Source organism: Mustela nigripes, chromosome 16 (genome assembly GCF_022355385.1).
Source record: "Mustela nigripes isolate SB6536 chromosome 16, MUSNIG.SB6536, whole genome shotgun sequence".
In the NCBI taxonomy this organism is placed as follows: Eukaryota; Metazoa; Chordata; class Mammalia; order Carnivora; family Mustelidae; genus Mustela; species Mustela nigripes.
Genome location: NC_081572.1, coordinates 57,295,332 through 57,320,173, shown reverse-complemented (window position 1 = coordinate 57,320,173; position 24,842 = coordinate 57,295,332). Strand labels below are relative to the sequence as shown.

General features: G+C 47.4%; 1 protein-coding gene across 1 annotated transcript; it reads left to right on the top strand.

Annotated features, from left to right (window-relative positions):
- The first annotated feature begins 6,900 nt into the window (after positions 1 to 6,900).
- Positions 6,901 to 9,846, top strand: ODF4 (outer dense fiber of sperm tails 4). The gene is made up of 3 exons (XM_059378593.1): positions 6,901 to 7,351; positions 9,325 to 9,459; positions 9,662 to 9,846. The coding sequence occupies exons 1-3, from the start codon at positions 6,901 to 6,903 to the stop codon at positions 9,844 to 9,846; spliced, it is 771 nt and encodes a 256-aa protein (XP_059234576.1).
- The last annotated feature ends 14,996 nt before the right edge of the window (positions 9,847 to 24,842 follow it).

The following is a 24,842-nucleotide window of genomic DNA, read 5'->3' as shown; positions in this document are numbered from 1 at the left end:
CAGAGTGGGGAAGCTGGGCCCTTGTTGGGAGTCTCTCTCCGTGAGTCAAAAGCCCTTTCTCCACCCACAGCCCTGCCCCTCATGTCTGTGGCCTTTGTGTTTGGCGAATGGATGATCAATGATCATAAAGATGGGACAGGGCACTGAAGGGTCTTTGCACGGGCCCTTTTATGGCTCTGGGTCAACGCCGTCGTGGCGGAGGGGGGTTCAGCCACGACCACAAGCAGCAGGTGGATGAGAAGAGCTGTCACCCCCTCCTCACAGCCTGCTCGCTAGCTCTCCCCCACTGAGCCCTCCCACCTCCCTGAGATCCTTTCCAGAGCCCTTCAGCCTGGCTCTCTGTCCAACCCTGAAAGCTGCTCTCTCTCTCTCTTCCCTCTTTCCTCACAGGGCTCCCTCTCTCTTCAGGCACAGGGGTATGTGATGGTGATGGTTCCTGCTGTCAGGCTTAGCCAGGTCACCAGGGAGGCACTCCCATCGGGGCAAAAGGTAGTGTCCTCCGAGAGCTCCTCCGCCTGCCCGGCGAACCCCTGACCTCGGTCCCCAGAACGACCAATCCAAACTGCAGACTCCCCACCACGCGGCCCCTGAGCGCGTCTGGCCAGGCCTAGGGAGCGCAGAGGGGCAGAACTCCGCTTTCGACTGCGCGCTGAAGGCAGGCACCCCGGGGGGCACGGCGTGGCCCCGACCCTTTGGGCTCGGAGCTCACGGGTTAGCCCCGCCCCCAGTCATGGCCCCGCCCCTCCGCGTCCGGCTCCGCCCCACTCTCCGTGCGGACCTGCACCTCCGGTGCTGGGAAGGCTGGCTTCCCGCCTCCGGGCCTGAGGGGTCCTCCAGCCGGGCTCCGGGTTCGGGATATCTGCCCTCGCGCATGGCAGGGCCTGGGAGGCGGCCCGCCCCCGCCGAGGAGCCCCTGAGAGGTTGAGGTGCAAACTGCGGGCGCGTGCGGGTCACCTGATCCCCGGGCTCCTGGGCGGTCCCCAGCGACCGCCCGGCTCTCGCCCCGGCCCTATGTCCATCTCCCAGTGTGGTTCTGGGGCCTGCAAGAAGCTCACCTGTCAGCTCCTCCTCCATCCCGATCGAGCTCTTGGGCGTGGCTCTCTGTCCCGCTCTTCTTTCTGCGAAGAACCAGCATCGGTCTTGATGGGAATTATGCCACCCGCCCACCGGAGAGCGCAGAAGTCACTTTTTTTTTTTTTTTTTTTAAGATTTTATTTATTTATTTGTCAGAGAGGGAGAAGCAGGCTCCCTGCCGAGCAAGGGGCCCGATGTGGGACTCGATCCCAGGACGCTCGGACCATGACCTGAGCCGAAGGCAGCTGCTTAACCAACTGAGCCACCCAGGCCTCCCAGAAGTCACTTTTTTGCTATTTGTAAAATATAATATTTTTTCTGCTCTTTAAAAAAATATACATATATATTACATAATATAGACGTATATATCACATACTATATATATTACATAATATATATCACATTTTCATACATTTCATACATTTTTCATTTTTGTTTATTTACATTTTTATTTCATTTTAGGGGGCGCCTGGGTGGCTCAGTGGGTTAACGCCTCTGCCTTTGGCTCAGGTCAAGATCTCAGGGTCCTGGAATCGAGTCCCGCATGCGGCTCTCTGCTGGGCAGGGAGCCTGCCTCTCTGCCTGCCTCTCTGTCTACTTGTGATCCCTGTCTGTCAAATAAATAAATAAAATCTTTCAAAAATATTTTCATTTTAGTAAACATACAGCGTTAATTTCAGGCGTACAATATAGTGATTCAAAAATTCTATACATAATTAGGGTATATTTTTAGGGTACAATTTACATTCAGAGAAATTCACCCCTTTCAGTGTAAAAGTCAGAGATTTTTGGCAAACATAACTAGTCATGGAGCCACCATCGCAACTGAGAAACGAAGGACTTCCTTCCATCACCCTGGTGAATTCCCCTGTGCCCTTTGTGCTGAACCTCTTCCTCAATTCCAGCCTCTGGCAACCCCTGATCGGTTTTCTGTCTCCTATAGCTTTGCCTTCCCTGTAATGTCATGTAAATGGAATCATAGGGCAGGTAGACTTTCAAGTTTGTAGTCTTTCACTTAGCTTAGTGTATTTGGGGTTCATCCAGGTACGTCATTACTTTTCACTGTTGAGTAATATTGTGTTGTATGGATATATCAATTTTAGTGGGGGGGCATTTGGGTTGTTTCTAATTTTTTAAAAAAGATTTTCTTTATTTGAGAGAGAGCTTGTGAGCAGGAGCAGGGGGAGAAGGGAGGGGGAGGAGGGAGATATGAGGGAGAGGGGGAAAGGGAGGGGGAGAGGGAGGAAGAGGAGGAAAGAGAGAGAATTCCAAGCAGACTCCCCACTGAGCCTGGAACCCCAGGCGGGGCTCAAACCCAGGACTCTAGGGTCACAATCTGAGCAGATGCTTAACTGAGCCACCTAGGAGCCCCTTCATACGGTTTTAATCTCTGATTCTCTCATAGCTAATAATTCTGCTTTTTTTTTTTTTTTACTTTATTTATTTAATTGAGAGAGAGAGAGAGACAGAGACAACCAGCAGGAGGGGAGCAGCAGGCAGAGGGAGAAGCAGGCTCCCTGCCGAGCAAGGAGCTTGATCCAGGGACCCAGGGATCATGACCTGAGTGTAGGCAGACGCTCAACTGACTGAGCCACACAGGCCCCGGGATTATTGTTTTATAAGGGACGTCAGGGGCCCACGCCACCAGTGGGACAGTGGCCACTTTCCTTTTTGGAAAGCTTCCAGTCTTGTACGCCATTCTGGCTTCCACTCTGTTCATGTGTCAGCAAGTTATCATTATTTTTATTTTTTATTTTTTTAAGTAATATCTATACCCGCGGGCATTGGGGTGTCTCAGTCGCTTAAGCGTCTGTCTTTGGCTCAGGTCATGATCCTGGGGTCCTGGGATGAGCCCCTGTGGGACTCCCTGCTCAGTAGGGAGCCCACTTCTCCGTCTACCTCTGCCCCCCTTCCCCATCCCTCATGAATGAATAAATAAAATCTTTTAAAAAATAAGTAATCTCTATATCCAATGTGGGGCTTAATCTCACAACCCTGAAACCAAGAGTCGAGAGCTCCACTGACTGAGCCAGCCAGGCGCCCCCATTATCATTACTTTTTGAGTGCTTGGCTTCCTTTCTTTTGGGGAACTGTCCCTCTCCAAGTCCATGTGGCTCTTGGTGGGCTGTTGGTCAGGGCATCTGCCTTCCCATCTCAGAGGTGGGCAGGTGACACAGTTGAGGCCATGCGGACTCTGAGATGTGGAATCCTGATCAGAAATAGACAAGGGTAGAGGAGGTTTAGTGGGGAATTCTATGGGGAAGCAGTAAGCAGGGGAGGGGGGCAGCTCCTGCTGAGGATTCTCCTGTGCTCCCCTGGCTCCTGCTAGCCTGGACTGGACATCCGGCTTCCTGTTTGAGTCTAGGTTCGTTCACTACTGGCCCAAGACATTCCTTTTCGCCTAACTTAGCCTGGGTCGGTGCTTGCAACCAGAGAGCCCCCACTGATACACAGTCATGTCATTGGCTGGAATGCTGCTGCTTGTGCCTCTAACCTTGTGCTTAAAAGGCAGCCCCTCCGAATGGATGTTGGGGTGGTTGTCTTGGGGGGAGTGGCACCTTTATGTGATATTGAACAAAGCACTTCTTCCTCCCATTCAGTGGAGCCCCCTTGGAGGGCCCTCAATTATTGAGCAGAATGCAGACTGGACTTCAGTTCTCACTCATCCCCCACCCCACCCCCAGTTGTGTGCTCTTGTGCAGTGCACATCCTGCACATCCTTCTGTGGAGACCCTGTTGCCAGGTCCCCCCACCCTTCCCTTCATTTCTCTTCTCCTCCTTCCACCTGCCAGTTTACCTCTTCTAAGTGTTTACTTGGACAACATCAAGGCTGATAACAGCTATGTTTACTTTTGTAGCCATAGTTCAGTCTTCCGTGCTTTGTCCATCTGTTGATTCTAAAAGTTGAAACTCAATTAACAGTGTTTACCTTATATATTGTGACTACATAAATAGCTTTCATTGCAGACCTAGTAATCACTAAGATTGCATTTCCTTTCTTAGACTATTTTTAATTACCTTTTGAAAAACAGGACCTGGTACATTCACGGGATCATATGAATTACACATTCGTTATAAGAGATAATTATATAATGAATATCTGTGTACCTATCCTAACTCAGGAACCAATAACCTATTACCAATAACATGTATGTACCATGGCCATCCTCCTGGTCCCATTCCCTTGCCTCCCCTGTGAAATAAAATAACCACTATTCTATGTTTTGCATTTATCATTCTGCTGACTTTTATTTTGAGTCTTGTTTACATGTTTATTTATTTTAAGTAATCTCCACACCTAATATGGGGCTTGAACTCACAACCCCAAGATCATGAGTTGCACGCCTTTCTGACTGAGCCAGCCAGGTGCCCCTCTGCTGATTTTTAAAAACTTACCATGCCATCATAGTAGTATGTGTGCTTAAATAGTGTTTTGTTTTGCTGTATTTGTTTACAAGCTCTATAAAAATGGTATCGTGTTTACAGCGTAGTCTTTTGGGAGTTAATGTTTTTCGGGAGATACTATATTTACAAAATTCTCCTGTGTTGTTTTGTGTTACCGTTAGAACTGCTTGTTAGGATGAGAAACTCTTAGAAATTCCAGGAAAATGAAAACAGATCCAAGGAAGGAAACGAAATCCTGAGGATCACCAGCTCTGCTCAGCCTCCTGACCTGGATGCCCCTGACCATGACCGAGGGTTCTAAGGATGGCGTTTGTCCTTGGCAGGGCCAGATCGCGTGCAGACTTGGCACGGAGAGGTCTCTGCTCTGGTGATTGAAGGAGTAAGACAGACAACTTGAGGTGTGAGAGTCGCGTTTCTCATCATGTGGACCAGAGGAGAAGAGGAGGTTGGTCTGGTGAGGAGGAGAAGGACGCTCAGGGATGAGCAGGCACAGAGCCAGACTCTGTGTCTCCAGAATTCCCGTGTTGGCAAGCTAACCCCAAGGTGATGCTTTTAGGAACTGGGGCCTTTAGGTGGGGGTGATTAGGGGCTTTTGGGAGTCTGTCCTCACAAATGGAATCAGTGTCTTATAAAAAAGACCCCACAGGGCTTCTTGGTCCCACATGAGCGTGACAGGAAGAAGTCCGAGACCTCCAGCGGGCCCTCACTGGCCCAGGCTGGCATGATGAACTTGGACTTTCAGCCTCTGAAAATGTGAGGACTACATTTCTGTTGCTTACAAGCTACCCTGTGTGTGGTGTTTTGTCGTGGCCGCTGGACGGACTAAGAAACCGAAGAAAGAGCTCTCACAGGGTTTGAATTCCTAATTCCAACTGTAACTTGGGTCTAGTGAGCACATGACCTTGGGATTCACGATGAACTCCCCTTTTTGCTTAGGCTAATTTGGGTTCTCTTGCCATTTCTGTCTCTCTCTCTCAAATATATAAATAAAACCTTTTAAAAAATTAATAATGTAACAGTCACCACTCTCACTTTCTGGGAATTTACTATGAAGCAATGAATGCTTACTGTTTCTTTACCTCATTCGATATTCAAACCAAGTCTGAGACAAGTCTCATTGTCCCAGTGCTACAGATCAGTAAACTGAGGCACATAGAAGCTAGAGGGTACATGCGAGTTCACAAGCCTGTACTCCTCTCTCTGCCTGTTGGACCCCAAAGCCTGTGTTCTTAAACACACATATCACTGCCTCCACAGCGTAAACCAGCTCTGGTGGGATTCAAACTCACATCCCAAATCCAAAAGCCTTTTTTCTTGGGAGAGTTCCCAGGGTCTCTCTTCTCCCAGAAGCCACCATGATCAGGTGACTCATTTCTATTTTCTTAACTTAACTTAAACTCTATTTTCTTAACTCAACTTAACTATTTTCTTAACTTAAAAAGGAAGTTAGAGGGGTGCCTGGGGTGGCTCAGTGGGTTAAGCCGCTGCCTTCGGCTCAGGGTCAGGTCATGATCTCAGGGTCCTGGGATCGAGCCCCACATCGAGCCCCACATCGGGCTCTCTGCTCAGCAGGGAGCCTACTTCCCTCTCTCTCTCTGCTTGCCTCTCTGCCTACTTGTGATCTCTCTGTCAAATAAATAAATAAAATCTTTTAAAAAAAAAAAAAAGGAATTTAGAAAAAAAAAAAAATCTCAGCTTGTGGAGCTCCTGACTGACTTAGTGAGTGGGGAATGCAACGCTTGATCTCGGTCTTATAGGTTCGAGCCCCATGGTTGGTGTAGAGATTACTGGGGGAAAAAAAAATCTTAAAAAAAAGAAAGATCTTAGGTTGTGCGATGCCCGCCCACTCCTCCTTAACCTATGTCCCTCCCCTTCTAGTACTGAGGGGAAAAAGAAGGGAAGAAAGTACAGAGAAGAGGGAGGGGAATGGCAAGCGTTCACCAGAAACAAATGGGTGTGGGAGGGAGGGGAAGAGGGTGGGGGAGGCAGTGAGAGGGTGCCCCCCCCACTTTGGAAGACAATTCCAAAGAACAATGGAGGGAGGCTATTTCCCTGAGGACTAGCGCCTTCTCCCTCCTGCTCTGCCAGCATTTGTGGGTAGGGTCAGAGCAAAGCACACAGGAAGAGAAGGGGACACCCTCAGAAACCATAACTCTTAGGAGTGGGGCTGTCCCATGGGCCCCTCCCCCACTTGACGAACCCCCCCCCCCCTTCAAGAATATTCCATGGCAGTTAGGAGCCCTGTCTTACTGAATGGTTTGTGCTTTCCCTGCCCCCAGGCCCCGTGGTGCAAAGAGCTCTGCTGCATAAAAATATTTACAAGATGAGGGACGACTGAGTCCAACAAGGGAGAGGGGGAATGGGGTGGAGGGGAGAGGGGGAGACAGAGGGTGCGCAAGATGGGGGCAGGGGACTTTAGGGATGAGTTCCCTGCATCTGGAAAAGAAAGGGATGAACACTGGAAACTTGGAAGGGAAGGGGGTTGCTGAGAAACAGGAGGGGGTGGAGGAGAGTAGGGAACAAGAAGCCGGGGGACAGAACTCATTCTCTGAGCCCAGTGGGAGCAGGCAGGGGCTCAAGGATAAGCGCTCAGAGCCCCGGAGGGTCTCTGTGTTGCCCCTGCAGTGGAGAATTACCCACAGCTCCCGCTGGATAGCGCAGGTGCTGGCCTCCGAGCTCAGCCTGGTCGCCTTCGCCCTGCTGCTGGTCATGGTGTTCTCCAAAAAATGGCTGTACCCCTCTAGAAGCCGCTTCTACCAGCGCTGGCCCACCAACGTCAGTGCCGGAATCTACACGGCCACCCACGTCATGTCCATGGGGCTCCTGGAGATCTGCAGATCCAACGGCTGTTTCCACTCAGAAAACTGGAAAGGTGAGACCCTCCCCAGCCCCATCCCACCCCCAGGGCTCCAGTCTGCCTTGGTCACTGTGGGTCACCTCATGCCCTTGTCCCCTCCTTCTGGTCATCCACAGTGATCTGACCCGCAAGATGGCTTCACAGGTGGAGAACACCAAGGATCGGTCTTCCTGTCCCCATCCATCCTGGCCACATCACTTTGCCTGACTCAAATCACTGCTTTAGGGAAGGTTCTGAGCCTCATCTGGGGCTATCACCATGTTGCAAGGGGCATAGACTCTCAGTGCCGGTGCATCACTCCTTAATCACACAACTCTCCCTGTTATATGGGGAGAAGAGCTCCAGGGAGGTGGGGATTGCCTTCCTCCGGCTTGTGTGCCCCGAGGGTCCAGCTTTGGGAGGAGTTCTCAGGATGCTGTCCCTCCCCGGCCCTGGCCCCAGCCTCTTCTGTCTCAGGCCCTGCTTGTTCCTTCCTTCCCAGCCTCTCGTCGCCCTTCACTGCCAGTTCCCATACTTAGAACACCACGTCTCCCTTCACTGTTCCATGTCGCTTTCAGAAAGCATGATAGTGGTGTGCCTGGGTGGCTGAGTGGGTTAAAGCCTCTGCCTTCCGCTCAGGTCATGATCCCAGGGTCCTGGGATGGAGCCCCGCATTGGGCTCTCTGCTCAGCAGGGAGCCTGCTTCCCCCACCCCCCGCCTGATTCTCTGCCCACTTGTGATCTCTCTCTGTCAAATAAATAAATAAAATCTTAAAAAAAAAAAAGAAAAGAATCCTGGCTTATTTAAGGAGGGAAAATGATATTTCATTGTTATCTCACATGTGCATTTCTGGAGCACTTGGGTGGCTCAGTTGGCTAAATGTCTGACTCTTGATTTCGGCTCAGATCCTGATCTCAGAGGGTCATGAGCTCAAGCCCTGCATGGGGCCATGTGCTCCATGAGGAGTCTGCTGGGGTTTCTCTCTCTAACCCTCTACCCTTTCCCCAGCAAGTACTCTCTCTCTCTCTCTAAAATAAATACATAAATCTTTTTAAAAAAATGCATATTTTGGGGTGCCTGGGTGGCTCAGTGGGTTAAGCCACTGCCTTCGGCTCAGGTCATGATCCCGGGGTCCTGGGATCGAGTCTTGCATTGAGTTCCTTGCTCGGCAGGGAGCTTGCTTCTCTCTCTGCCTCTGCCTGCTTGAGCTCTCTCTCTCTGAATAAATAAATAAATAATAAATAAAATATTTTTTTAAATGTGCATTTCTTTTTTTTTTTTAAAGATTTTATTTATTTATTTGACAGACAGAGATTATAAGTAGGCAGAGAGGCAGGCAGAGAGAGAGGAGGAAGCAGGCTTCCTGCTGAGCAGAAAGCCCCGATGCGGGGCTCGATGCCAGGACCCTGAGGTCATGACCTGAGCCGAAGGCAGAGGCTTTAACCCACTGAGCCACCCAGGCGCCCCCAAATGTGCATTTCTTTAGTTAACCTTTTCTCATGTCATTCAATTATATATTTTTTCCCTTTGTGAATCTTATGTTCATCCTGTTTCTCATTTTCTCCAGATAATTACAAGCTGTGGACCAATCACCCAATCTTCGGGGCGGCCGTGATAACTTTCTGCCTGACGCTCGTGCTGGGCTTTCTCTTTACCATCTGGTTGCACCTGCCGTACATACCCGGTCTTCAAAGACTGCACTGCTTCAGCTGGGTTGGGACTATCATGAGCTTCTTTGAAGGTACCCCATGGCTCTGGAAATGGTCATTGGTTTCTCCCCAGACACATCTTCCGGGTCCTTCTCCATTTTTCTTTCTTTGAGGGTAGGGCAGGGGTTTGGCCAAACAGAACTGATCATCCTTGAGAACTGAGCTCTGCCATTTCCTTGTCCCCGGAGAGGTGGGGTTGGAGGGGTGGATGGTGGTTTGTGGGTGCATCCCAGCAGGTGAAGGAAAATCCCTGTGGGTCCTCAGGTAAGAATAAGCTCTCTCCGGTTCCTGTCTCCTAGTTTTCCTTATTTTCTTCACCATGATGTTGTTTCCTATTAACCTCTGGATCTTTGAGTTGAAGAAGAATTTATCAGTCCCCATTGGCTGGAGCTATTTCATAGGCTGGCTGGTGTTTGTCCTCTATGTCACCTGTGGTGAGTGGCCTGAGGGTCCCAGGAAGAGAAGACCTGGGTGGCTGGGACAGAGGAAGTGTACAGGGAGGCAGTTGGTGGGGGCGGGCTGGTAATTCCCAGGGACAATTTCTTAGAGATTGCCTTTTCCTTTGGCCTCACCTCGCTGGCCACATTCTTCCAGTTCTCCAAATTTCCTCTCCCCCATCCCTTTGTGATTTCCCAGCGGCCCTGTGCTACTTCAACCATAAACATTTCTGGAGGGTGATTTTGAGCCATCCCGCTGGCACCATGCACTGTAGCAACTTTTCCAGCCCCAAACAAAACTTGAAGACGAAGCCGGTTGTCTCACACAGCTCGGGCGGCCAGCGGGACGTCCGGGATCCTGAGCAAAAGGAGGCATCTCCGTAAACTTGTCGGAAATCCTGGCGCCACGTTCTGCCCATTCATCCAAATCCCTGTCCTCATCCGTTTCTCCCAACCTTGGGGCGGGTGGCGTGGCAGGGCTTGGCCTCCCATCACTGCCAGGAGTTAGAGAGGGAGGATAGTACTTCTCCTCCTGGTGCCTATTTGCTTATAGCTTGGGTAAAGTGGAATAAATGGTCTCTTATGATCATGTCTGGCCATTTTTGAGATAAGACAACAACTTGAAGGAGAGGAAGGGAGAAAGAACAACTTTGTTTCCCAATCGTTCCTGCCTAGGAGGCTTTTGGCACCCTGGGTTCCCAGAATTGCCTAATTTCTCCCATAGCGCACTTGGACACAGGTGAAACTCCTCTCAGGAGCTAAGCCTCTTTCAACTTTGTCCCCACTGTTCCAACATGTTTAGTGGGTCGAGGGGAGTGACCAGGAGGGAGAGATCATTTGTGAACTAGTTGCTTTATTCAGAGTGAACAATTCAAGAGCAAACTGGCCCAAAGAGGCAGGTCATCTGGGGATGTGGCTGTGCTGTGTGCACGAGGCAGCCATCCCACCTTCTGTGTCCAGATCAGGTGACGGAGAAGTCCTAGAGCCCTGTGTCTGGGTACCACCATCTCCGCCTTCACCTCCACCACCACTTCACCTCCACCATCCTTACCTGGTTGCTACCGCTCCCCTCCTAAGCCTCCCTTGTTCTCCACCCTGTAACAGCATGACATGAAGGAAAACATTAGAGCTAGGCTCTAAGCTCAAGACACAGACTGCACCTTTGGGTTATAACCTGAGTCTCACGAACAGGTGCATCACCCACTGTTGGCAGCACTGGTGATGACTATTGGGATTCAGACATCCTGCCCAGAAAGGCTGGCCTCTGAAGAGAGCAGCCGTAACTGATCTTTGTCATAGCTCTACACATGCCAGTCAGCTAGAGGAGGGAAAGGACAAATAATGAGTGGACTGGATATGTTGAAACTACATTATTAGGTTGAACCACACGATACTGCTATTTTAGCAGTTAAATGCCAGCAGCTTCACAGAGTTCAACCTAATCTATATGAACAATTTCTCTTTGGTTTTGGGGCTCCTTTAAAATTCTTATTTTTATCAGACCTGACCAGCAGTAGTAAGATTCCTAACTTAGCTCCAAGCAAACATTCTGAGCAAAGAATCAGATACAATGGCTTGAAATTTGGGTAGAACAGGCATTCCGCAAATCCCTACTCATGGTCCCCCTTATGCTCCTTCTCCCTGGTAGCAAGGATCTATCGAGGGCTTATTGAATTAATCATCCTTGGGGAAGGGACATCAAACAGAGGGATGTCATGACCTCAGATATCTATCTATCTATCTATCTATCTATCTAGATATATCTATTTATATAGATCGATATATAGATATATGTAGATATATATTTGGAGAAAGGGAATTTGTAATTTGGAAGAAGTCATAAACTCAAATGCCTACAGAGGCTAGGCAGGTAGCATAAATAAATAAAGGGGGCTAAAATTCCAGTCTATAGTTTCTCTCTTTTGATAAAGACTTAGTATATTATCTATTGCTAGATAACAAATCATCCCAAACTTAAAATAATAAGCATTACATTATCTCATATAGTTTCTGGGATCAGGAATCCTGGAAGAGCTTAGCTGAATGGTTCTTGCTCAGGGTCTCTCATGAGGTCATAGTCAAGATGTCAGCTGGGGCTAGAGTCATCTGAAGGCTTGACTGGGGCTGGAGGACCTACTTCCATTGCTATGACTGTTGGCAGTTCCTTGCCACAAAGGCCTCTTCATGGGCTCTTAGGTTGTTGAAGATAATGCCCTCCACCCCCCAAAGTGAGCGATCTATGAGTAAGGAAGGAGGAAGAGGTGGAGGAAGAGGAGAAGCACCAGTGTCCTTTATGACGTAGTCTTGGAAGAAATACATTTACTTTCACCACATTCTACTTGTCGGAAACCAGTCATTAAGTTCACCCCACACTCAAGAGGAAGGGAATTAAGTTTCATCTCTGAAGGGGAAACGTATCAAGAATCTGTAGATTACATTAAAACCACCATATTCAACCTTCTGGTCACAAATTATTTACATTCCTCCCCTTGCAACACACATATATCTCTCTCAAGGCCCTGAAAATCCACATCCCAGCAGAGCATCAATCAGCTGAAAGTTCAAAATTCTACTGTGTTGTGAGGAACTCATGGGGTCTTTAAGGATTTCTCCAATAAGACTGTGGAATATGCACTCAGAGAGGTGTATGGAAGTGAAGGATTCATTACATCCATGGGTCCTAGAAGAAGGAGGCATGATATTCCATATGGAGGCCACATAGAAGGGGTGCCCAGAGAGTAGGCTCAACCATGCAGATGGGGAGCTGAAAGAGTGAGGCCCCATAGCCAAGTGTCTTTATTTGGGTCAGGGTGGAGCACACAGGCAAATGTATGAGGGAGTTTTATTAGTGCATTTAAAGGTTACTAGGTTATTGTCAGGGGAGGGCAAGAAAGGAAGCTTGTGGCAGGATCCAGCCTCATCACCCTGGTGCACCTGCTTGCGTGCCCACAGGAAGGACCCTGCGAAAAGGTGTTCAACTGCAAGCCAGGTAAGAGAGGTTTCAGAAGAAACCAAACCTATTACACTTGATCTTGGACTTCTAGCCTCTAGAACTGTGAGAAAATAAATTTCTCTTGCTTGAACTGCCTAGTCTATGGTACATTGTTACGGCAGCCTTAGCAAACTCATATATCACCTAAATTAGGTCCAGATGCAAGATGAGACTTTGTATGTAATGCCTGAAGCACAGTTGTTCTCACTTTGAATGTCTGTGAACTATAGAGACACGACGTGACCATCTCCCCACATAACCAGAAAACACAGCGGGACAGTCAAGGGATAATCATTACAGACGTTACTGCTTAAAAAGGGCCACAGTGATGTATAATGAACACTGAGTAATGTAGAGAATTGTCAAATCATTATGTTGAACACTTGAAACTGATATAACACTGTATGTTAATTACAATTCAATAACAAGGCTGGGGTGGGGGAGGAATGAGAGGCACACAGGGGTCACTGGTCCATAGCAGTTTTGGAATCCAGCTGGGAAGATGTTGAAATTTCCTTGATTCAGTCCTGGTGCACCTGAGTGACTCAGTCATTAAGCGTCTGCCTTGGGCTCAGGTTATGATCCCAGGGTCCTGGTATGGAGCCCCACATTGGGCTCCCTGCTTGGTGAGAAGCCTGCTTCTTCCTCTCCCACTCCCAATGCTTGTGTTCCCTCTCTTGCTGTCTTTCTTTGTCAAATTAAAAAAAAAAAATCAGTCCTATTTCTGTCCAGAACCTGTTTCCATGGTTGTTGTTGTTTTAGATATAATGCATATGTGATAAAATTTATCATTTTAGGGGTGCTTGGGTGGCTCAGTGGGTTAAAGCCTCTGCCTTCGGCTCAGGTCATGTTCCTAGGGTCCTAGGATCGAGCCCCACATCGGGCTCTCTGCTTAGCAAGGAGCTTGCTTCCTCCTCTCTCTCTTCCTGCCTCTCTGCCTACTTGTGATCTCTGTCTGTCAAATAGATAAATAAAATCTTTTTAAAAAATTACCATTTTAAAGTACATAATTCAGATGTTCTGGTATATGCACAATGTGCAATCATCACCACTGTCCAATTTCAGAACACTTCACTTCTCTAATTATTCCCCATCCCCCATTGCCTTCAGCCCTTGGAAACTACTAGTTCACTTTCTTTCTATGCATTTGCTTTTTTTGGACATTTCATATAAATGGCATCATATGAATACAGTTTTTTGTGCCTGGGTTCTTTTCTTAGCATCATGTTTTCAAGGTTCATTCCTGTTGTAAAACGTATCAGTACTGAATAGTATCTCATTGTATGGATATGTCATATTTTAAAAATCCATTGGTGGGGCGCCTGGGTGGCTCAGTGGGTTAAGCCGCTGCCTTCGGCTCAGGTCATGATCCCAGAGTCCTGGGATCGAGTCCCGCATCGGGCTCTCTGCTCAGCAGGGAGCCTGCTTCCTCCTCTCTCTGCCTGCCTCTCTGCCTACTTGTGATCTCTCTCTGTCAAATAAATAAAATCTTTAAAAAATAATAAAATAAAAAGTCCATTGGTAAGTGCATGGACATTGGGGTTGCATCCACCCTTGGGCCATTATGAATAATGCTGCTATAAAGATTTCTTTCTTTTTTAAAAAGATTTTATTTATTTATTTGACAGACAGAGATCACAAGTAGGCAGAGAGGCAGGCAGAGAGAGAGAGGAGAAAGCAGGCCCCCGGCAGTGCAGAGAGCCCAATGTGGGGGCTCGATCCCAGGACCCCAGGATCATGACCTGAGCCGAAGGCAGAGGCTTTAATCCACTGAGCCACCCGGGCGCCCCTGTTGTAAAGATTTCTGTCTGAGTTTTCATACATACGTTTTCAATTCTCCAGGGTGTATAACTAGGCATGGACTCACTGGATCACATGGTAGCTCTATGTTAAACTTCTTGGGGGAACTGCCAGGTTATCTCCAAGCAGCTGTACCACTTTACCTTCCCACCAGTAACATGTACGTGTTCCAAGCTCTCTACATCCTGGCCAACACTTTTATTATTTATCTTTTGGATTCTTGCCATTTTAGTCAAGGGCAAGTGGTATTTCATTGTGGTTTTGATTTGGATTTTCCTAACACATTTCCCCAAGACGTGTCTCCTGTGCCTTTCAGCCATTTGTATGTTCTCCAGAGCTCCACCTGTGAGGCATTGGGCACTACCTTCTGAATCACGCTTTCTTTCCACAAAAGGCAGCCTGTATTTGTAGCTGTATAATTTTCTCAGCCTACATTCTGCTGGTAGAATTTTGGGGTCCAAAGCCCTCTCTTTTCTTTTTGTATTGTCTCTATCATTTGCAGACTGCCATAGACCACATGTATGTCAACTTTATTCTGTGAGACACTCTGTAGCCTCTTGAAATTTTTACTGAGATTGACTCCATTGGACAAACATGGCTTCCGGGCGAAGATTAAGGGACAAAATGCGGGCGCTGCAGCTTAGCATCCCTCATGAATTTGCAGTCAAAGTATTGGCAAAGTATTGGTGACTCCCTTCTAGGAGACTCACCCATATAGGACTGTTTGCTGGAGGTCTAAATGTCTTGCCATGTGGACCCAAGGAATGCTTAAGAGTTCTCATGACATAGCAAGTGGAACGTTCAAGAGCAAAAAAAAAAATCTACAAGAAAGAGGAGAGACATCTTTAATGATGTAGTGTCAAAAGTCATACATCATCACTTCCACTGCATTCTGTTTGTTTGAAGAGAGTCACCAGCCCAAACTCAAGAAGAGATGAATTAAGCCCTTCTTGAAGGGGCAGTATTAAAGGATTTGTGGACATCATACCATTAAACTTATAACAGGACAGCATGATTGGAAATGACAAGGCACTATTTCAGCCCATGTACATTACTGCCTATTTGCCGGGTCACCTAGATGGCTTGGGGCAGCCCCCAGACCTGAAATTCTTCCAATTCCTGCCAAATTCTCCTTCCACCTCTCCAGTTCCTGAGCCAAGGTTCTGTTCAACTCCATGGTGATAGACAGGGCCCTCCCTCCCACTGTCAAAGTTGGAGGCTTGGAGGCAGTAGGAGACCAGCACAGGTATCAGCCCATCCTCAGGAGTCTTGTCTCAGCCTTGTAGGTTCTAGTTTAGTTCTTGAACTCACTTTCACATCTTTCCTTCCTGACTGCCTACTCCGACAACTTCAGGTTCCAGAATTAGGCACAGAAACATCAGTCTTACATAGCGTATTTAACTGACTTCTCACCTGCAAAAAATAAATCCCTTAGTGGTTCTGCTTCGTAACCAGTAACACCAGTAATACCAGTAACACCATCTGGGCCTGCTATTCAGTCCATCCTCTGAGTTTTCATTTCAGTTATTGCATTTTTCAGTTCTAAAATTTCCATTTAGTCATTCTACATATTTTCTATTTCTTTGCAGAGACCTATTTTTTCATTTGTTTCAGGCATGTTTCTAATTGCTTGTTGAAGCATTTTTGTGACTCTCCTTAAAATCCTTATTGGAAAATCCCAATCCCAAGGGCTGTGTCATCTCAGTGTTGTCATCTGCTGGGTATCTTTTCTCATTCAACTTGAGATTTCCGGGTATGCTGCAGGATTTTGTATTGTATCCTGGACATTTTAAAAAATTACATCATAAGACTCTGGATAGTATTTAAATCTGTTTTCGCAGTCCCTCTCTGACATTGTGCCATGGAGAAAAGGAGTGTTTCCTTGCTAGAGTGTGGTGGGAGTAAAGGTCCTGGTTCTCCACTCCTGCCTATTTTAGACAGGGAGAAGGGTACTTCATTACTGCTGGTCAAAGGTGAGATTTCAGGTTCCCCACTAGGCTTCCCTAGGTAGGAGGGGGAAGGGTGCCTTGATATTGCTCTACAGGTGACTTCTATTGGGGCTGAGGTGGGGGCCTTTTTTTGTTTGTTTTGTTTTTAACCACTGGATGAAAGTTCCAGCTTCCCACTCAGCCTCCTCTGACAGAGGAGAAGATCCATGTCATTACCAGGGGGGTGGGGTGGAAGTCCAGGATGCCCATGTGGTCTCTGTTCTTACTGTGTATATGGGGGTGGGGGGTTGTTACCACCTGGCCAAAATGTACATCTCGGTTGCCCAGTACATCTCGGTTGCCCACTAGGTCTTGTCTGTTACCACCTCTGCTGGAGGGGGGGAAGGGAGGGTAAAAGATCCTGTTAAGGGTGGAAGTCCAGGCTCCCCTATTCAACCTCTGCTGGAGAATGGCAAAAGAGCCATGGTTTTCTCCATGGCGTTTGACTGGAATAAGGCAGGCATTTTCTACAAGTTTTCTGTCTTGCTAGGCTGCCTCTTTTCTGATCCTTTGGCTAAAGAGAGCAGACTGTCTCTCTCTCTTTCTCTCTCTTTTGGCTTGCTCCCATTGGCATTTCCAAGTTGCTGGCTTGGCCACCACTCAGTCTGTGATACTCTGGGGCAAAAAGAAAACCTGGCAAGCTCACTGTAGTGTTGTTCTTAGGATCCAAGATCCCTAGCAAGACTGTCTTGACTCCATCCATCAGAACCTTCTTGTATTTGTTTTATATTTAATGATCAGGGTTTAAGCTGCATAAGAAATCTGTCTATTCCAGCCCGATCTGGGCCAGAAGTTCAGCTATTTCCCCCTCTTTTTACTACTTACTTTTTCTAGCCTCTTAAAATAGAAGCTTAGATGATTGATTTTACATCCTTTTTAAAAATTTGAGTTAAAAATATAAATTTCTTATAAGAATTAGTCAATAAATTCTCTTTAAGTACTGCTTTCCCTGCATCCCACAAATTTTGGTATATTGCGTTTATATTACAAAATGTTTTCTAATTTCCCTTGTGATTTTTTTTCCCTTTGACCCATGGGTTATTTAGAAGTGTGTTGTTTGATGTTCAAATACTGGGGCATGTTCTCAAGGTCTTACTATTGATTTCTAATTTAATATCATCTTGGTCAAATAATATACTTTGTATGGTAATAATCTTTTTAAATTTGTTGAGACTTGCTTTATGGCCCAGCATATGGTCTATTTTGATGAATGTTCATGTGCACTTAGAAAGAATGTGTATCCTGCAGTTGCTGGGTACAGTGTTGTTTAAGTATCAATTTAAAAAACTAGTTTTAATTAATAAGTTATATAATGAATAGTTATTAATAAATAACTAATAAGTACATAATCATTTATTTATTTGAGAGAGAGCACGAACAGAGGGCTCCCCACTGAGCAAGGAGCCCCATGTGGGACTGGATTCCAGGACCCTGGGATCATGACCTGAGCTGAAGGCAGCTGCTTAACTGACTGAGCCACCCAGGTGCTCTGTTTTGGTGTCAGTTAAGCCAAGTCGGTTGATGGTGTTGTTTAAATCAGTATCTGTACTGATTTTCGGGGGTGGGAGGTGACTTGTTCTATTAATTTTTGAGAAGGGTGTTAATATCTCTAGATTTATTATTATTAATTTGTTATTATTGTACATTTACTTGCTTCTCCCTTTGGTTCAATTTTTGCCTTAAGCATTTTGAAGCTCTGTTGTTATGTATATATTCATTTAAAAACTTTTTAAAATTTAGATTCAGTTCAGTTCAATATAGTGTATTATTTAGTTTCAAAGGTAGAATTGTGTGTGTACATACACACGTAAAAAAAGTATTTTATTTATTTATTTGATAGAGAGCGACCACAAGCAGGGGGAGTGGGAGAGGGAGAAGCAGGCTCCCCACTGAGCAAGGAGCCCCATGTGGGGCTGGATCCCATGACCCCAGAATCAGGACCTGAGTTGAAGACAGACACTTAACCCACTGAGGCACCCAGGCGCCCCTATACACATTTCAAAAAAAAAAAGATTTTATTTATTGGAGAGAGAGGGAAGGAAAGAGGGCAAGCAGGGGGAGGGGCAGAAGGGCAAGCGAGAGGGACAAGCAGACTCCAAGCTGAGTGCAGAGCCTTACCTGGGCTCAGGGGCCTCAGATCATGACCCCAAGATCACAACCTGAGCCGAAATCAAGAGTCAGACGCTAAACAAGCCGCACCAGCCAAGCACCACAAGAATTCCACTTTTCTAGAGACTGAGTAAGATTCCCTTGAATGGGTAGATTTCATTTTGCTTATCCACCCATCCATTGATGGACAGGTGGGCTGTTTCCACCCGTTGTCTACTGTGAATACTGTTGCTGCGAATCAATCTCCTATATGTGACTTTAAGCCAAAGAGTCTGCTGGCTTCAGTAGTAGCCATTTATTTTCCTACAGTGGCCATTAATGCTGCTCCCCCCAAATCTCTAGCTCTTCGCCTTCTGGGGATACGCTAAAATGGCGCCCTCTGGCTCCCCTGTGATTGGTTGGGGTCATGTGACTCGATCCGGCCAATAGCTTGCCAGACACACTTCTACTTCCAGTTCAGAGCCTTTAACTGCCTGTGCGAGCTTCTTTAGCGTTCTTATTGCCGCTGTTTCAGTCAAGATGGTGGCTTCTCTGTCTCCTTGGACCCCAGAATGAGGAGACGCAGAGCTGTCTCCGCGCAGCACTGTGGACTGAATTGTGTCACCCCCTCCCCAAATTCATACACTGAAGCCCTAACCCCAGTGGCTGTATCTGGAGGTGGGGCTTTGGGAAGTAATTAAAGCTAAATGAGGTCACGGGAGTGGTGCGCTGAGCGGGTAGGATTAAAGTCTTCAAAAGGAGAGATGGCAGAGAACTCCTCCCTGGCTCTGCCGCTGCTGCGCACGCGCACCAAGGAAGAAAGGCCTCGTGAGGGCGGAACCAGGAGGCAGCCGCCTGCCGACCCGGAAGAGAGCTCCCGCCGGAGACTCGGCTGCCCGGCACCTTGACTTTGGACGTCCAGCCTCCAGCGCTGAATAAATGCGGGTCTGTGGTGTGAGCCCCCAGCCTGTGGAATTTTGTTATGGGACCCGTGGAGACTACAGTATGTGGTGTGACAGAGAGTTTAGCGTGGTCGTTACCGGATTGGCGGATTTTAAGATTTTCGGGTCTCTGGCCCCTTAGCAGAGCAGAGACTGTCCTGATCGTACAACCCCTTTGGCTGAAAGGGAAAGAGAAAGGTACAGTGACAGGACGCCTAAGTGGCCGAGTTGGTTAAGTTGGTGCAGCGTCTGCCTTGAGCTCCGGTGGTGATCCCGGGGTCCTGGGATCGACGCCTCCATCGGGCTCCCTGCTTGGTGGGGAGTCTGCTTCCCCCCTGACCCTGCTTGTGGGCGCGCGCTCTCTCCCCCTCTCTCGGTCAAATAAAATCTTTTAGAGAAAGACAGAGACAGGTGAAGCTGAAGTCACTCCCTTTAGGGAGACCCTCGCAAACCCACGGAGCTGGGGCTTCCTAACGCGGTTCAGATGACGATCAGATGACAAGGCTTGAAGAAGCTGCCCATACTGCGTAAGGGACACCAATTCATGTATGACGTCAGAATAACTAAGGAAATGTTTAAAAAAGGAAAGAAAGAAAGAGAAAGAAAAAAGAAAAAAGAAAAGAGGTTTTATTTTTAAGTAATCTCTGTGCTCAAGGTGGAGGTTGAACTCGCGACCCCTGATATCAGGAGTTGGGGCTCCAGGGACTGAGCCAGCCAGGCACCTTGCAAGAGAAACTTTTACAATAATCGTGACAGAAAAATAATGGAAAGATTTTAGCACACAAGTATATACATTTTGCTTTGGGGCCCTTTCCCCTCGATATAGGTTAGGATTTACAGTCTTTGTATCTTTTATCTAATGTCTTAATACTCTGCAGCTTTGTTATTTTCTACATTGACTCACTGCAGGGGCTCCTGGTTGGATCAGTCCTTGAGTGTGTGACGTTCGGTCTCACGGTCGTGAGTGTAGAGTGTACCTTGGGTGTAGAGATTACTTTAAAAGAAAAATAAATGGAGGGCACTTGGGTGGCTTAGTTCGTTAAATGTCTGCCTTTGGCTCAGGTCATGATCTCAGGGTCCTGGAATCGAGTCCCTCATCGGGCTCCCTGTTCGGTGGGGAGCCTGTTTCTTTTTCTCCCTCTCTGCTCCTCCCCCTGCTTCTGCTTTCTCTCTCTCTGTCAAATAATAAAATCTTTAAAAAAATCTTTTAAAAAATAGAAAAATAAAGATCTATTTGAGAGAGAGAGAGGGAGTGCACATGCACGGGGGAAGGGACATAGGGAGAGAATCTCAAGCAGGCTCCCTGGTGAGTGCAGAGCCCGACACGGGGCTCGATGCTGCAACTCTGAGATCACCACCTGGGCGAGACTGAGGGTTGGATGATTAAACAACTGAACCACCCAGGGTCCCCTAAAAATTTTTTTCCAGACATTTCTGACTTATAGAAAAGTTGGAAGGACAGTATAATCATTCCTTTATAGTCTTCACCCAGATTTCCCCAAATGTTACCATGACTACATTTGCTTTATCTCCCCTGGCCTCTCTCTCTCCCTCTCTCCCTCCCCCCACCATACCCCCCACACTTTTTTCTCCCTCTACTACCATTTGAGAATAAATTACAGACTCAGTGCCCCTTTACCCTCGGATACTCCCATGTGTATTTCCTAAAAACTCCTACATAATCGTAGCACAGCTCTCAAGATCAGGACATTACCACTGACGGAACAACACTGCAGTCTGCAGGCAATGTTCAGATTTGCCAACTGTCCCAGCAGTGTCCATTACGACAAAAGAAAGTTTGGGATCATGCCCCGCATTGCCATGTCTTTTAGCCCACTTTTCCTGGGGCAGTTCCTTAGTCTTTCTTTTATTTCCTTCAGTCTTTGTCTTTCCCAGCTTTGACCTTTTTGAAGAGCACAGGCCAGCTGTCTGTAGAATGGCCCTCAATCTGGGTTTATCTCTCGTTTCATTGTAATTAGACCCACATAATGCATTTTGGGTATAAATGTCGCAGAAGCATTGGGTCAGACAAATGCTGGAGGTGTTCATTTGATCGCTGGGTTAAGATGACGTCTGGTCGGGTTTTCTGTGGACGATCCCACCTTCGAGAAGTCCTCTGATACACAGTAGGCGGGATGGGACATGTTCAAGGGTGAGCCCGCAGACCCTCTTTCAGCACTCCGCTCAGTGGCCTTCATGCGGGGCCTTCACAGAGCCCCTGATACGGCTGAGAAGGCTCTGCAGTGTCCCTGTATCAGCATGTGGTATGCTACCATGATCCCTGGCTTGGTGGTGCCTCCACAGGCCAGCACGCAGGCGTCTGTAGGCATTGAATGGATGGAAGTGAGGGGCAGAGGACTGGGGGTGTGGAGGCTCTCTTCCGGGTACAGAAAGTGTCTGCAGTAGGGGAGGCAGCCGTCAGGTGTCTAGCCTGGCCCAACCCTAGTTCAGGTAGAGGGCTCTGCGACTGGGTTGTTACTGGTGATCTGGGTTACTCTTGGAAGGAAGATCCTGGTGGGGGTCCCTGCAATGTAAGGGGGGCATTTCCAGGATTCCTGCCTCACGGAAAGGCAGAAAGAAAGGTGCTCTCCTTTTTTTTTTTTTTTAAGATTTTATTTATTTATTTATTTGACAGAGAGAGAGATCACAAGTAGGCAGAGAGGCAGGCAGAGAGAGAGAGGAGGAAGCAGGCTCCCTGCTGAGCAGAGAGCCCGACGTGGGGCTCGATCCCAGGACCCTGAGATCATGACCTGAGCTGAAGGCAGAGGCTTAACCCACTGAGCCACCCAGGTGCCCCAAAGGTGCTCTCCTTCAGGGCACAGCACACTCTGGGCTCGAGGTAGAGTGGAGAGGGGAGAAAAGCAAACATCTGGTTGCTGAATGACTCACCAAAGTTAGGAGGGACCCATCTGTGCAAAACACCAAGAGGCAAGGCTCCTCAGAGCTCATCGGCTGCTAACGCACATGGTCCTGTCAAGGGAAATGCCTAGAAGAGCCTAGAAGAAGAGAAGAGATCTGAAGCCAAAGTTCCAGGTGTGGAGAAGCTGGTCTGAGTGAGGAGCTGGTCAACAAAAAGGATGTTACCATTGACCTTAAACAGAACAGTGGATTCTACGAAAGAGAAAGAGACTCAGGGAAGCAAAAGGCAAAATATTAGGACTACTTGTGAATTGGGAGAAGGTAAAATCTAATTAGATCCAAATGAAAAAAATCTTTAATCAATTATAAATAGAAGAAGTAGACATGAAAGAAGCAAGCTTCTGAAAGGCAAAGTCTCATACTAAAACGGAAGGCCAATTTGCTCAGGAAACTCTTATTTCCTGCCCACTTTGTTTGCTTGGAAAACACAGGAGAGCAGACCATCTGGGGTAATTAATTCTGGGGTAAAAATGTCAGAACCTGGGTAAACAAAGATTAGCGCCAAGATAAAAACAATAAAAGGAACCAGGAACTAAAAGAGAAACCACATTTCAATACATTCAAAGGGATAGGATTCTGGACAAAATTCAGAAGAAGATTCCAGGGACAAACAGATTCTGCCATTGGTTAACTTTTGGAACAAGAGTCCTGGGAAGGACTCTTTCTCTTTCATATTTAAAAGTATCTCAGGTTTTAAATTGATTTCTGTAAAATGTCCACAATCAAGTGGGAAGATTTGGTTTTTTTTTTTAAGATTTTATTTGTTTATTTATTTGACAGAGAGAGAGAGAGAGATCACAAACAGCAGAGAGGCAGAGAGAGGGATGGGGAAGCAGGCTCCCCGCTGAGCAGAGAGCCCCTGAGATCATGACTAGAGCCGAAGGCAGACACCCAACCGACTGAGCCACCAGGCGCCCCAAGTGGGAAGATTTGTAAATAACATTTAAAAACAAAATCAAAACCTCCCCCTTCAAATACTACAACCCAAAGCTATGGGACTGGAAAAGGTTAAGGTAACTGGGCAGAGGTAATTGACCTGCATAGCGATAGAACTTGGCCTTGGCAAGCCGTGCTTTAATGGTCTGTTGCCCTCATGTCCAAAAAGCTTGCAACATAATTGGGAAGCAAGTGTGTAAGTCAGGTCCTCAGGCAGTTTCCCTCGCTTCTCTCAGTGTTAAGGGCACTCCGATGCTTGGCTTCACAAAACCGCTGGGAACAGCATCTCACAAATATCAGAAGAAAGTGTCCCTCTTCTCCGAGAGCTGCAGAAAAGCAGGTTTTATCCCACAACATAAAGCTAGTTCTGATAGGGGCGCCTGGGTGGTTCAGCGGGTTAAAGCCTCTGCCTTCGGCTCAGGTCATGATCCCAGGACCCTGGGATGGAGCCCCGAATCCAGCCCCACATCTGGCTCTCTGCTCAGCAGGGAGCCTGCTTCCCTTCCTTTCTCTCTGCCTGCCTCTCTGTCTACTTGTAATATCTGTCAAATAAATAAATAAAATCTTTAAAACAAAACAAAAAGCTAGTTTTGATAAAGTGGCAGATGGAGAACAAAGCATCTATCTCTGGATCTCCCATCTTTTGTCACCTTCTCGGAAGCGGGGACATGAGCCCTGATGGGGAGCTTCGGCATGGTGGTCTGGGGAGAGGCAGGAAGCGTGAAAGTGGGAGAGGACAGTTTCCATATGACACAGAGAGCAGGAAGAACACTCATCTGGGCCGGTTCAGCCATCTGTTCTGGGTTGAGGGAACCAAGTCTTGGCAAGTATAAGCGACTCTAGCAGGACCTAGACTGGCTGGTGGTCTCTCTCCCTACCGCAAGGGCAGTGGAACCGAAGCTGCTCTTGTGCCTGAGTTGGGACCACACTGTGTGCCAGCTTACACATCAAGTTGGGCCATCAGGTTTAAGCCATTTTCCCATGAGCAATGGGCACCCCTAGAAATTCATGAGCAAGAGGGGTGGTTGTAAGAGCTGACCTCGGACTTGGAAAGACTTGGATCTGAGTCTTGGGCTAGATGCCCTTTCTGAGCAACATTTCCTCTTCTGCCTCATTGTTCAATTCAATGATGGGGTCCTTATTAGAAGGGGACCCTTGGACACAGAGACAGACAGACACACAGATGCAAAGGTGTCATCTGCAAGCCCAGGGACACCTGAAGCTACCAGAAACTAGGAGAGGCACGGAAGTCTCCCCAGCGCCCTGGCAAGGAGCCAAACCTGTGGACACCTTGATCTCAGACTTCTGGCTTCCAGAACTGTGACACAATACATTTCTGTTATGTCAGCCCCCCAGTTCATTGTGGGGTGGCAGCTGTGGGAAATGAGTACAGCGGTCTTGAAAATAACCTAGTAATCACTGTAGCTCCTTATCTGTAAGGTTTGTCCAATCAAGACAGGATCACTAGGCTCGTGTCTCTTCTCTCACCTGCACAGTGGAGAACATTAAGATTCCCAAATAACTTGAGTCTGTTTTGTGAAACGAACAGCCTCGGGGTTCTTCGAACACAACGCAGGTACACGCAGACACGTGAAGCATTACCTGTTTCTTTTCCTTCTGTTAGCCTCTGCTACTCACTGTTGGCTCCTCTTTTCAGTATTCATTTGTAAGCAAACTTTTAAAATATGAGGATGTTTTAGGTGTTGCAAGTATTTT